Genomic DNA, 15,228 nt, shown 5'->3' with positions numbered 1-15,228 from the left:
GGGCGCGCACAGTCACACAAATTAATATGAACACACAACAATCATGACATCTCCCACATGGAAGCACAAACGAAAAGGCACACACAGCCAGAGACAAATAAAGCTGCACAAAGACAATGTGACACATGAATGAAAAGGATGTGAAAACTCACAAATGCATCCGTGTACATATCAAGGACAATGACACATTTACACAAACCTAGCTGCACACAGAGCACACACACACACATACGGCTTCAGGGAGTTCATGCATGTGCGTATGTTTAATTTTTCCATTTTCTCTTGTTCGCTGTGTTGGCAAGAGTTATTCCCCTGACACAATGCATGGCTGACAGCACCTGAGCTTCACACACGTACAAACACACAGAAGGACAGACACAGAAATGTGCACTTAAAAACACATTGAGTGGGACAAGGTGCGCACAAACACACACACTTTGATCCTCTCAAGAGTCAAGCCAGTGTGTTCTGCTAACAGATGGTAATGACAGTTTCTGTCCCTGGACTATCATCTAATCAAAACAGCAACACACACGTGTACACACATCAGTATCCCCTCAGATTAAAACATCCTTCACACCAAATAAGGTTAACGACATAATTCAAACCACAGATGCATTAAGAGCATAATTTAGGCCATCGTGCTGCTGCACTAAAACGTCTTCCAGAGACACAATTTTTAATCCCATCAAAAAGCAGGTCCAATATCTACGTCTCACGATTATTTTATTAAGTTTAAGTCCCTGAAATACAAACATAATCCACACATATTTTTAGGATACAGAGGTTTGCTGTGCAAAAAAGTATTGCTGACATACAGTTCAAAATGAAATGGGAGATATTTCACTCCTTTAAAAGGAAAGTTATGATGAAAATGTAACAGAACTGCTCAGTTTTGTTGAAACTTCTACTGGTTACAGAGCTGGGCTTGGGTCTAAGGGACCTGGGTTCAAGTCCTTGGGCTGGCAACTCAGGTGAACCACTGTGGGCCCTTGAGCAAGGCTCTTAACAGATGGGCACTGGAATCTGACCTGGCAGCCCACCCATCCTTTTGTAGCTCACTACTACCTATAGTGTAACCCACTGGGATGGGTTAAATGCAGAAAAAGAATTTCCCAGCTGGGATTATTAAAGTATAATAATAATAATGATCCCAGAATAGAGTTTGAAAGGCAGAATTCAAAACATATGGTGCAACAGAGACATGAGGTATCTGAATGTAATTATGCAAGGCAATAACAGATAGCTGTGATGCTCTAATTCTATCAAAGTCCTTACAACAATATTAGCCAACCACCACCGTACATCAATATCCTTCTCAGCAGGACAGAACAATATTTCCTGTTACACTGGAACCATGGGATGAAGAGTGGGCGGCTAAATCACAGATATTCCTTCATATGTTTGCTCTGTCTTGAGCGTGAGAGCAGAGTTATTTGATTTATCTGATGTCTGTCTGGTAGAACATATAAATACCATATGTAGATACCAGATTTATAATGAATTTGTGACCATTGTCTTCTTTGCAACAACAGTATTTCACAAGCAATCAGTCCATTTCTTTTTGCAGATGAAAAGTGAAATGATGCATCAAATTCCCTAATTTATGGGAAAAATACACAGAGCTTGAAGAAGTAAACAAACATTAGGACACTACAATACAATTCTGAGGTTTTGTCGAGCCTCCAGAAGCAAAGAAAGGCTTGGCTTTCCCACACCTGTTTGAGTTTAATAATATAACAGCCTCCAGAAGAGGATTTGTTCTCTTGGTGAATAAGTGTTGTATCATCAAAAGTAAATATTAAAGACAGTTCAGTTTATACTAGATATAAACAAAAACATTAGGATTAAAAAGCTATGAGCAAGCGGAACGTCTGAAAATTTTGAAATACTGTTGTTGCAAAGAAGACAATGGTCACAAATTCATTATAATTCTGGTATCTACATATGGTATTTATATGTTCTACCAGACAGACATCAGATAAATCAAATAGCTGTGCTCTCACCCTCAGGATCTTGAGGATCCTAACAATTAAAATATATTTGTATCATTTTCAGAGTCTGGCAGAAAGAGAGAGAACATGAATAAAAACTCTGGGAGGAGCGTGAACTTAAGAAAGACAGACTGAGAGCTCATTGTGAGTTCTGGTCACTATTCTAAAGTCTATTCAGTATTCCATCGTCAGCATTACCACAGCACTAATGAAAAGCCAAAACACACACACACACACACACAAACCAGGACTGTTTCACACTGTTTAAAGAAACAGTGCCCCTTTACAACATCCATACTGATGAGATGTGTGAGTCACACATTTAAATTTTCAGATATTCTAGTTTTTAAATTAAGTCCCCCTTGTAGCTGCAGGGAAAAGATAAACAGTGGACATACCTTTAACAATCAGGTCAGCGTAGTTGGACACTCCTGATCCACCATCTGATCGGATGACGCAACGATAGCGACTGGTGCTGCGCTGTGATGTATCGCCAACGCTGACAGTTGCTGAGAAACGTCGGTGGTTCACTACTCTGGTCACCATCAGCGCCGTGTCTTTGCCATTCCACTGCTGCAAGGAGCGGTAGGTAAAAAGAGCTGTAATAAAAGCTTTGTAGCACGAGGACACATTCAAACAGCAGCTGAATCTGGGCTTCCTGGACGAAAACTAAGCAACTTATTCCATGTCAAATCCCACTACATTTAAATTCTTTGGGCAAATTTTGAGTCTTGTATCTAAGGCAACATTTTTTAATAGCTACTACCAAAACTTTAAACTTGTAATACAGTGGTGGATTATTACACTATAAAGCTAACAGTATCACGTGAGACAGACTATATCCTGGACTACACATAATGTCAGAACATGACATAACTTTTGTACAATTTTGCAAGTAAGATTTAGGGTCAATATCATCTGTAAATAAATTTTAATTATAAGCTTATCCGTCATTTCATTATCTTTACCCATTTATCCCAATGCAGGATCACGGGTGGGCTAGAACCTGTCCCAGCAGATAATAGGTAAGTGCCAGGGTACACCCTGGACAGGTAGAAGGTCATATCATATTAAAGGGGTAGTGCACCCAAAATGTGTTTTTTGAGCTGAAAACAACACAGCCTTACCTAATTGTGATGAAAACTGCCTATACTGTTGATGAAATTTGTGTTTTTTAATTAAAAAGAAAAAAAAAAAAAAAACAGGATTTTGTGACTAAAAAAATGGCTCATAGCGCCCCCTACAGGGTAAAACCAGGTTTTGTTTTTCATGATTGTTATGGGCCCAGGCTTGGTAGCTTGGGGTCAGCGTATGCAAAGAGAATTGTGCCAGCGAGTTGCGGTGGTTGGCTGCGGATCTTCACTTGGCAGTTCCTTTCCACTGTCCGGATAGGACGGTGGCTCTCAATTTGTGCAATTCATGACGTAGAGCCATCTCTACGCGTTGGGAAAATTTAAAAAAAAAAAAAAAAGACAGCCCCTCCCTCCAGATGCAGATAGGCGGGTCCTCGCCTTGCAGGCATAGAAAACCACACCAATGTGGTTATTATTATTTCATGTATGTGTCATGGGGTGGTTGACACAACCAGGACTGGTTCTGAACTGACTGTTCAACTTAATTTCTTTCAGCAGCAGGTGGAGAACGAGCTCTTTTGGATTATCTCCTACACTCCTGACATGCATCAGGCATTAGGAGGCGGAGTATATCTAGCTGCTGGCTACAACAGTTCCTTGCCAGATCATCAGTTCTCCTGCTTGGCCAGATCTGCTCCTGGAGAAAGTTCTACCTTGCCTGCCTGATCTCATCAGTCTACGCCTGTTTCTGCCTGCCGCCAGTTCCTGGAGGGAGATCTACTGTTTTTAACCAGCGGCTGGTGGATCACCTCCCTGCCCTGGATCTTGGGGGACTAAGTAGGACTGGTTCAGTAGTATTTTCATTATTATTTCAAGTTCTGTCTTCCCCCCTAGGAAATTGTGGGCTCCATTTAACCTTGACTCTCCTTTTCTGACAGAACCCCACCGCGCAGTGAAGACTCCCTCCTCTGTTCCGCCGAGCTTGCCAGCAGGTCTGTCAATAAATTTGTGTCATTTTGCAGTACGGTGGTTCTGTCTGTTTCCTGGGTCCGATTCCTTCTCTGCAGCATGACAGTATGAAGGGAGGTGAACTTATATGGTGTAGATTTGCTAGTTTCAGACTTCTATTCTTTTACAGCGTTTCTGATTCAATATTACTGCAATGGGACGAATTTGTGCTTTTGTGAAGTGTAAAAATAACACTGGACTTTATTCTTTAACTGCTGATCCTCATCTGGCAGCAGACAGCAGCTCAAATTGTAGCAGCAGCAACTTACAGCAGCACTTCCTGCAGCTGCCACAATCTGCTGAGAGTCTCCACACATTTCCAGAGCTGCTGGAGCTGCTGACAGGTCATCCTAACAGCACTAACAGCTCAGACTGATACGGTTCAGGACCACCTTGTTCATGTGTAGCTGAGAAGATTCAGGAGGTGACCGCTCTGTGGCGTAGGTGCTTTATGAATCTTGCTTTCCATCTTGCTAGTGAGTTGAGCTGCTGTCTGTCAATCATTTCTGTCTCAGTATCCCGACCTGCACACTCTCCGCCCCCTGATCCCCCCACACCTCCCACCCAAACCCTTGCAGTTTCAGGCATTTTTCAAATTTACCAGTGGGTGGAGATACGCAAACAGTAAAAAATTACTTATATACAGTATATTTCATTAAAAAGGGCATTAAGACTGAGATTAGAAAATGTTTGAAATAAATCTTAACCAAGTGAATTGAAAGCATAGACTGTATATAAAAAATGGACGGAGCCTCTGTGATGTCACCCGTAGCCTTCATGAAGAGGTGAACTGAAGGTCATTGGGCGGTTCCCACTGTCGCCATCTTGGCAGCGTCACACGTGTCGTCATTCCCGGAAAATCCAAAAATGGGCAAAGAGGTGGAGCTAAGAGAGGGACTGTGAAGGTGGGGGTGGATGATTGACACCCATAAAACTCTGAGCTGAGTTAGAAAAAAATGTACCCCCCTCATAGTTGTCATGAAAGTAAACTTGACCTATTAATCCTAAAATGGATTTTTGTACCAGGCTTTAAACATGTTTATTTTTGCTGTAAAGTTGGCCTTTTTAACATTGGAGTCTATGGAGATTTTCTCTGTTTTGGAGCCTAGCAGATGAGGGGCGAACTGCAATTTTTTTGCACCGCATAGGCTTCACATTTTACAGGCTGAGGTTGCTTTTTGATTGAAAGGCTAGAAAGGCTTTATTAAAGTTGGAAGAATAAGGACATTTGACTTGAATTTCTTAATTAATTTGGTAGAAAATAATCTGGCTACAAAAGCTTTCTCTCCAAATTGCATTTGCTGATGCAATTGAATTTGATATTATTTCCAAACAAATGGGTTAGTCAGCGTTTTAAAATAATTTGTATTTTCCCCACTAAGACTAAGCATGAAATATGGTGGATGAAACTGATTATTTCAAACTAACCTTAACATACAGCTGGTTGCTGTCCTGTGGGGCACGATCTATTGTATATGGCTCGACATTTCCCACTCATCAGATAAAGAAATGAGATGTCACTTCTACACACCTACTGTTGAAGAACACACTCCCAAACAATCTATAAACCTACAGTAATTCTGCATCAGCAAATGACACAGAAAAGACCCCATGCTGGTATCAGACACCTAGCAGGAAATAGAAGCAATCTCCACAAGCAAGTCAAACATAAAATCTAAAAAGCGTGACTTGACGTCTCAAGATCCAATCTTTTTTAAAACCATCATCTTCTCAGCCAATTCAGAAAAACATGCTTTCCCCAAAAGACCTGCAGTGAGGAGCATCAATGTTCTCCACTGCAAATATCATTACTGTGCCAAGCCGTGTTCTCAGGGGTATACACTCATGTGTGCACCCCTGAAAATATGCAAGCTTGCCAACGCACATGAATGTAAACTGCAATGAATACATTGCCATCGTTGCAAACATATTGACATACACACAAAGATACAAAACATGTCACAGAGATAAAATCATTGGAGCAAAGCAGAACAAGGTATTTTAATTAATGCAGAAATGGAGCTGGGAGGACTCTGAATGTTTGTCACCTTTTTAAACATAAAGTGGAATAAATAAAACAGCATTTGTTACATTCAGCTTTAAATTATTTCCTTCAGTTATCTTGTATCGATTTATTTTTGGAAATGATATTTTTGACATAGAAAATATTGCTTTCAGTGCAGAAAAAAATATTCAAATATTTCCTCTGTTTCTCCAGATCTCAGTCTCATCCAAAGGTAAATTATGTAGTAATGTTTAATAAAACATAATACAATAACACACTGGATTAAATTTATTAAAAGACCAAAAGTTTTGGACATTTAGGTTGAGAATATAGTACTTTTAATTACACATTTGTACGGAAGCGTGGAGCCCAAATAAAAAGAAAAATCGGACCTTATCACGTTATAACGTGATACTTTATTGTAAAAACGTGAAAAGCATCACATTATAACGTGATAAGTTTATTGTAAAAACGTGAAACGTATCACGTTATAACGTAATACTTTACTGTAAAAACGTGAAAAGCATCACATTATAACGCGATAAGTTTATTGTAAAAACGTGAAACGTATCACGTTATAACGTGATAAGTTTATTGTAAAAACGTGAAACGTATCACGTTATAACGTGATAAGTTTATTGTAAAAACGTGAAACGCATCACGTTATAACGTGATAAGTTTATTGTAAAAACGTAAAACGTATCACGTTATAACGTAATACTTTATTGTAAAAACGTGAAAAGCATCACATTATAACGTGATAAGTTTATTGTAAAAACGTGAAACGTATCACGTTATAACGTAATACTTTATTGTAAAAACGTGAAAAGCATCACATTATAACGTGATAAGTTTATTGTAAAAACGTGAAACGTATCACGTTATAACGTGATAAGTTTATTGTAAAAACGTAAAACGTATCACGTTATAACGTAATACTTTATTGTAAAAACGTGAAAAGCATCACGTTATAACGTGATAAGTTTATTGTAAAAACGTGAAACGTATCACGTTATAACGTGATAAGTTTATTGTAAAAACGTAAAACGTATCACGTTATAACGTAATACTTTATTGTAAAAACGTGAAAAGCATCACATTATAACGTGATAAGTTTATTGTAAAAACGTGAAACGTATCACGTTATAACGTAATACTTTATTGTAAAAATGTGAAAAGCATCACATTATAACGTGATAAGTTTATTGTAAAAACGTGAAACGTATCACGTTATAACGTGATAAGTTTATTGTAAAAACGTAAAATGTATCACGTTATAACGTAATACTTTATTGTAAAAACGTGAAAAGCATCACGTTATAATGTGATACTTTATTGTAAAAACGTGAAAAGCATCACATTATAACGTGATGAGTTTATTGTAAAAACGTGAAACGTATCACGTTATAACGTAATACTTTATTGTAAAAACGTGAAAAGCATCACGTTATAACGTGATACTTTATTGTAAAAACGTGAAAAGCATCACATTATAACGTGATGAGTTTATTGTAAAAACGTGAAACGTATCACGTTATAACGTAATACTTTATTGTAAAAACGTGAAAAGCATCACATTATAACGCGATAAGTTTATTGTAAAAACGTGAAACGTATCATGTTATAACGTGATAAGTTTATTGTAAAAACGTGAAACGTATCACGTTATAACGTGATAAGTTTATTGTAAAAACATGAAACCTATCACGTTAAAACGTGATAAGTTTATTATAAGAACATAGCCTGTACTGTATGCAGATGTTGTTACCACCTATATTGGAGCAAAATACATTTTATGGAAAATATACTCATCAAGCAGAAACATTTCAGTTCTTTTTGACAATGATTAATTGTTCTACTCTGGTTTATTGTTGTACAGAAATGTGGGACAGTTATGAGAAACACGTAGGTCACCTGCCTGCGCACAGTGACACTGTGCGTGCCTGTGTGTCTGAATTGCCACAGAGCAGGCCTCCCCAACTTGGGACCTCTTGAGCCAGTGTCCTGAAGGTTTTCAGTGTGGTTTATTATTTCCAGAGAAATTCCTAATTTACTACATGGGATTAAGTTTTACTTCATTGGAGAGATTTGATGAAGCTTGAAGGACACTTGTTGACGTTGCACCCTTTAAGTAGACAGGACCATGTCTTTGTGTTGGCAACTTATTTCTCCCAGTCCCAGCGGTGCATATAGCACTTTATAATTTTCATTTTTATTGTCAGGAGACAACATATTATTAACTGAAAGCAGCGCGCACACTCTATTGCCTCTCAGACATATGCATGCACCGTCTCACTGCGTGCAGGCAGGTGACGCACCGTGCTGCTTATAACGGTCTTGTGTACAATAATAAACCAAGTCTGCACTAGCCTCTTAACAACCCATTATTTGAGTCAGGTGTGCTGCAGTATGGACATACTGAAAACCTGCAGGACACTGGCTCAAGAGGTCCCAAGTTGGGGATGCCTGCTCTGTGGCAATTCAGACACACAGGCACGCACCGTGTCACTGTGCGCAGGCAGGTGACCTACGTGTTTCTCATAACTGTCCCACATTTCTGTACAACAATAAACCAGAGTAGAACAATTAATCATTGTCAAAAAGAACTGAAAAGTTTCTGCTTGATGAGTATATTTTCCATAAAATGTATTTTGCTCCAATATAGGTGGTAACAACATCTGCATACAGTAAAGGCTATGTTCTTATAATAAATTTATCACGTTATAATGTGATACGTTTCACGTTATTACAATAAAGTATCGTTTCACGTCTTTACAATAAAGTATCACGTTATAACGTGATACCTTTTACGTTTTTACAATAAACATATCACGTTATAACGTGATAAGGTCTGATTTTTTTTTATTTGGGTGACAGCTCCACGCTTCCGTACATTTGCATGGCTGCCTCACATATTTTGCATTTGTTGGAAGCACGAGGGAATAAACAATATTCCCCTAAAAATATTCCCTCATTCTGTATCACATATGATACAGAATGAGGGAATATTGTTTATTCAAAGATTCATTTATTGCTGCAGCAAATTATTTGTTGTGATCTGATGTGTCTGTTGGTTTTATTATACATGTTGTTACTGGCTGTAAAACTAAGTGCCCCCAGGGGATAACACAGATTTTTAAACTTGAAATCGAGTTAGCTTGTATCTTATATTTTTGCTTTTTGCACACAACTGTATTTTTGTTATGGACATTGGAAAGTATTTTTCATTTATTTTGTTTTTAAGAACATTTAATTTAATATATGGCAACATTAATTTCAGTTAACTGTTTTAAGGCACGTGCTACTGATCCTTAATAATGTGTATTTAGCACTAAAGGCTGTAAAAATAGAACCATCTCTTTGGTTACTTAAAAAAAAAGTTTATAATGAAATATATTGTATATCGTGATTCAGGTAAAATTGATGTTAAAAATGTCAGTTTATTCTTAGTCTTACAGTATTTAGATCTTCCATTTATACAAGTTCTGTTCTGTGTGTGCACTTAATGCTGATATCATGCATAAATGCACAAATGTACTGATATGGCGTTACTAACCTGCAACCACAGTTTATCATGCTGAGACCATTTTCCTCCAGCGGTGCACTGAAACGTTGCATTCTGACCCACGTTCACCTCCACATTCTGCAGGCGCAGGAAGTGAGGCGCTTTACCTGCAACACAAACAATAAACACAAAGAGTGGAACCATTTCAGTGAACGAGCTGGTTACATTAAAAGGAGATGAATATGCACCAACACACAAGCAAATCTGTTTGGCAGGTCATATCAAAATTTGAATGTGATTTAGTGTTGTCAAAAAATTGGTTCTCAGATACTTTAATATCCAGTTAGATGCACAGGTATCAACACTTATTTGTACGGCAGCTTATTTCTCACATGGCTATGCACAAGCAACATAGAACTCGACAAAACAAATCAAAAGCACATCTTAATGCATCACCATGCTTGAAAAGGAGCAGGAAGAAGAAAACGATACAGAATACTTAAATGGTACTTTGGCATCTGCTGGTTAATGGAAAGGACCAGTTGCCTCTACCCATTTTCAACAGGCAGGGCAGCCTTTCCCCCTGGTGGACCCATTGTTTACAGTATTTCCAACTTAGTGTCTTTGTCGCTATATTTAGTTTGTTTTTAAACCTCACTAGCGACCCTCTAGCGAAATTACAAAACGACTAGTGACTTTTCTGTTGTTTTTATTGTTATTATTGTAGCATTTACTCTTCTCACTGAGCAGCGGGTGCTGACACAGGCCCTTCCCCAACCAAAAGCACTTACTCAAGAGGCTTTTTCCTCACACAGCAGCTGCCCCAGCTCCCAGCTGTACAGTGTGTGCAGAATTATTAGGCAAATGAGTATTTTGATCACATCATCCTCTTTATGCATGTTGTTCTACTCCAACTGGTACAGGCTTGAAAGCCTACTACCAATTAAGCATGTCAGGTGATGTGCATCTCTGTAATGAGAAGGGGTGTGGTCTAATGACATCAACACCCTATATCAGGTGTGCATAATTATTAGGCAACTTCCATTCCTTTGGCAAAATGGGTCAGAAGAGAGATTTGACGGACTCTGAAAAGTCAAAAATAGTGAGATGTATTGCAGAGGGATGCAGCACTCTTAAAAATGACAAGCTTTTGAGACGTGATCATCGAACAATCAAGCGTTTCATTCAAAATAGTCAACAGGGGCGCAAGAAGCGTGTTGAAAAAACAAGGAGCAAAATAACTGCCCATGAACTGAGGAAAATCAAGCTGCCAAGATGCCATTGGCCACCAGCTTTGCCATATTTTAGAGCTGCAACATCACTGGAGTGCCAAGAAGCACAAGGTATGTAATACATAGGGACATGGCCAAGGTAAGGAAGGCTGAAAAACGACCACCACTGAACAAGACACACAAGATAAAACGTCAAGACTGGGCCAAGAAATATCATAAGACTGATTTTTCTAAGGTTTTGTGGACTGATGAAATGAGAGTGAGTCTTGATGGGCCAGATGGATGGGCCCGTGGCTGGATCAGTACAGGGCAGGGAGCTCCACTCCGACTCTGGCCCATCAAGACATGGATAAAGAGGATGATGTCTTCAAAATACTTATTTGCCTAATAAATCTGCACACACTGTAAATCAAAGGATATGTTTTTGAAAAAACACTTTTATTAACCCAAAAGACCTGAAGCAGCTTATATGTTCTGTGAGTTAACATGCTACAGACTCTCCACCATATTCTCAGGGCTGAATTATAATGCACTTCCATACAGAGCTGAATATTGTTGTCAGGAATGAGAGGAGTCATGACATGACCACAACCATGAGACAGATGAGGCGTCTGTCAGTAGGACAAGCAGCCAGACATTGAGTGACTTTGGTATGGCATTGAAACCAGCCAGCGACTGGTTAATTTCATTTGACTGTCTGCAGACACAGATAAACCTAACGGAGTATGCATCGATCATCTAACAATGATAATTTGCCCTGACTCTAATGGCAAGCTTGCTGCAAATGACAAGGACTTGCATATGAAAGTTGTTTTTCAAAAATGGTTTCATTAGCTATTGTTTTGCTTCAGATCTTTATACTACATCAGTTTTTGCTTTTATAGTGTTTTTCTCCCATTTTCAGAAACTTGAGTACCCAGGTTTTTGGTTAGCACAGATGATTTAAGTTCTACAAACAGCAACAGGATCAATAAATCATCAAATACTGTCAGGAAACAACATAACAAAGGCAAAAAGGGCAACATTTTTGTGACCAGCACCATTTTTAAAATGTAAACTTACCAAACAAAACAAAAAAAAGTCATGTAGTTATGTTGAGTCAACCCGAATGAATTTTACATTAATACTGAGTCAATAAAAACAGACTAGAAGTCATAAGTAGGCTACAGTGTGTTGCTGTAACCAGTCTGGAAACTGTTCTTGTCAGATTTGAGTGATGAAGACCCTGAGTTTGGACCTTCTTCCTCACTTTCTGCAATCTGTCTGCAGCCCTCACAATCTGTCCATTACACTGTGTTTGTGTGTGTGTGTATATGCGTGAGATGGCTATAAAACAGATGATGCTCAGCAGGGCCACAGTTGTGCAGGGTCAACCATTATCACACACACACTCCAATCTCTTTCACTTACGGCAAGGGTGAGCCAGAACTCGTATGTCATCGATGGCGATGAAACCTGGATGGCCTTGGACTGAAACTGCTTCAAAAATGACCTGTAAGCAAAAGAAAGACAGAAAGAAAAAAATTGAGTCTGGGTTTTTAATGTGCTGTAATGACGCTCAGAAATGAAAACAGACTGCAACATCTTGACATCCCTGTGAAGCTCGTATTGGAACCCCAGGGGAATTTTCCACTAAAAGTCAGCAACTATTCCTCTTTTCACTTCATCAATTCTGTCTCCATCCTTATGTCAACCACATATGCTGTCCCTCCTCCTCACTCAGCTTTCCTTCTTTTCCTCTTTATTCCTTCCATCTTTTTTCACTCCTTGCACCTTTCTCTTCTGCTCTTTATCTCTAATCACTTAGCCTTTTTTTCTTTATCAAGGGATTATTTTCTTCTTGTAACTGTTCTTTTCTGTCATTCTTGATTTCTCCTCTTCATCAGACTAGTCCTTATATTCCTTACACAGAAGTGAAGACACACTGAGGGCGACAGGCAGTCAGAAAGGCTACCAAGGGGCTACGCACTCCTGACCCACACATATACATGCACATAAAAATACACACTTACTTACTGCTGTGGTGTACTTGTCAGCATTCTCAACAGTGTGAGCCGTGACTCAGTCTGAATACTAAAGATGTCTGTTCCTTTAAAGAAGAAATCCCAGCCTCCCTAGCAGGCATGTCTAGTATCTTAAGAGACACTCATTTGGCTTTTTTGCTGGATGGAAATTTCACAATGTTAATTTTTGTGTATTTGTTATGCTTCTTCACATGCCAATCTTGAAATCTGAAAGAATATAAAATTTTCTCTTTTTCCTTTCCTGAGTGAAAGCAGTTATTTTTTGTAAAAAGATTACTTAATATATTTTCCCTTTCACATGCCCCATACATTGACATGTCTACATGCATGTACATTTTTCTACTATAAATCTACTTTTATGGTTATTTTTAAGTAGGGCTGGATATCAGCATTTATTTCCTGATCTGAATAGATTTTGATGAAATCCGATTAGATTTTATATCTATTCGTTTACAGATATTTATGCAACACCATTTTTTTTTAAATACTGAAGATATTCTCAGATAACTCAGACTGACCCCAAGGGTGATATGTGTTAGTAATATTTAAGGATAACAGCAAGGTTAAACCTACCTACTAAGGACTTAGGTGCTGAGGGTAATACTCACTGAGCTGTTTTTCTATTCTAAAGATGCTTTCTTTTATAACCCTAATAAAGTTTGGATCAGGATTTTTTTTCAGAAAGTTCAAATAAGATAAACACGTATCTACATTTCCAAGAGCATAACCAGAATTTAACTGAAAAATACATGAACAACAGATTACCTTTGCAAAACAGCAAAACTATTCAAAATAGAGAAAAAGCCCAAATTGTTGTCACCCTTCTTGTACTCTAATATGAGGATATTTTTGGCCTTTTACAAAAAGACAGTGTCATCTCTTCAGGAGAGACACTGTCTCTCCTTAGCCTTGGTTTACTTTGGCTAAATAGTTGGTCCAGGTTAAATCTGATGAAAAAAATTAGACATGCGGAAAAGAAAGGGAAAATATACCATAATATTTTGGGCTCGACAGTTCTTTGTTCCCCAGTTGCATTTTTTCCTCATATTATTTAAGGATACACTGCAGACTGAGATATGTTATCTGTCGGCACAACACTGGTTTCTTTCAATTTGGCAACTTTTTGATAAGTGTGTTAAACGTCAACACTTTCAAAAAGCAAAGTATAAAAACTGGACAGAAAATGAGTGAATAACCAGTCAACATACAAAAAAAAAAAAAAAAAAAAAAAAAAACATGAAAACCTTGAAAAAGTTTCAGAAGTAAACTTTGCTTTATCATTGTATTATTGGTTTTATTATGTATCATCTCCTCCTATGCTGTCACTTTGGATGTTAATGCCAGTGTAAATTAAGACAGAGACCATGTACCTGGTAAGAGTTGGGCCAGAATGTCGAAATGGCCAGTTCAGCCTTCACCCAGCCTTCAGTGACAGTATCAGAGGCGTTCCATACTGGGTTGCCCTGAACGCCTCCGTTCACCTGCAGGCAGGCAAAGTAAGGAGACATAGTTTCATAAAAAGAGAAAAAAAGATGAAAAGAACAGCATGAAGGATACCTGAATTTAGAAAGTATAACTGCATAATTTGAGTCTTAAAAGAAATTTCTTGAATTTTAAAGCTGTACTGATTTATTTGTATGCAGTTAAAAGGATTATAACTACAGTAGCAAACAGCCTTTTTCTGAGGATGTTTCAGTTCCTTTTTCACAAACAATAAACAAGATCTGACTCGATTGCTGCTAAAGGAGAATAGATGGTGCTTGTCTGTTTACTTACCTTTCAGTCATTTTCTCTCACACAACACACACTCAGGCCTGAGGGCTAACTTCATTCCTCCATGATTGAAAGCAGAGGTCTGTCTGTCTCTTTGTTTTCCCATTCAGTCTACGAGTCACTTCATCTGTCACTCACTAGCTCTCCCTGTCACTCACTCCCTCTCAGGTATACTTCCACACTCTCAAACACACACCTTGATGTAGACGTTGAGCGTGCCTGGGCTTGCTCCGTCCCGGCTGGACAGAGAGTAAAGGAAGTCAATGCAGTGGGTGTCGTTCTCCTTGAGTGTGGGCATGTACAGGTGAGCCTTCTGCCCTGATGCACGGCCTGATGCATTCACCACCATGAACGAGCCTGCAGAAACACAGAGATGGAGAAGGAGGAGTTTGCTATTAGTTTTTTTAAATGATCTCATGGCACATCCTCATGGAAACAAAATTATTTTCTTTTCTGTAAGATAATAATAAAAATGGAGGTGCCTCGATCCAGATGCAAGCAATGGAGGGATCGGTCTTTTTCAGTGGCAGGTCCAAGACCTATGTTCCCTCACTGACCAGCCTCTATTCAAAGCAAAACTCAAGACCTATTTATTAAAAGCCCTTTTAGTACTT

The 15,228-nt window shown here is 38.5% G+C and overlaps 1 protein-coding gene across 12 annotated transcripts in view; it reads right to left on the bottom strand.

The window, feature by feature from the left end:
• The window catches only part of ptprt (protein tyrosine phosphatase receptor type T), a 360,770-nt gene that overhangs the window by 249,842 nt on the left and 95,700 nt on the right, over nucleotides 1–15,228 (bottom strand). For all 12 annotated transcript variants that reach the window (XM_041980879.1, XM_041980882.1, XM_041980880.1 and 9 more), the window contains exons 3-7: nucleotides 14,811–14,971; nucleotides 14,212–14,322; nucleotides 12,228–12,309; nucleotides 9,637–9,752; nucleotides 2,393–2,567 (exon numbers count right to left, since the gene is read on the bottom strand). In XM_041980879.1, coding sequence (XP_041836813.1) covers nucleotides 2,393–2,567; nucleotides 9,637–9,752; nucleotides 12,228–12,309; nucleotides 14,212–14,322; nucleotides 14,811–14,971 — 645 coding nt within the window. The remainder of the gene's footprint in view (nucleotides 1–2,392; nucleotides 2,568–9,636; nucleotides 9,753–12,227; nucleotides 12,310–14,211; nucleotides 14,323–14,810; nucleotides 14,972–15,228) is intronic.

This window comes from Melanotaenia boesemani, chromosome 3, assembly GCF_017639745.1.
Source record: "Melanotaenia boesemani isolate fMelBoe1 chromosome 3, fMelBoe1.pri, whole genome shotgun sequence".
Lineage (NCBI taxonomy): Eukaryota > Metazoa > Chordata > Actinopteri > Atheriniformes > Melanotaeniidae > Melanotaenia > Melanotaenia boesemani.
The sequence above is the reverse complement of the archived record's forward strand: the minus strand, read 5'-3'. Positions and strand labels throughout refer to the sequence as shown.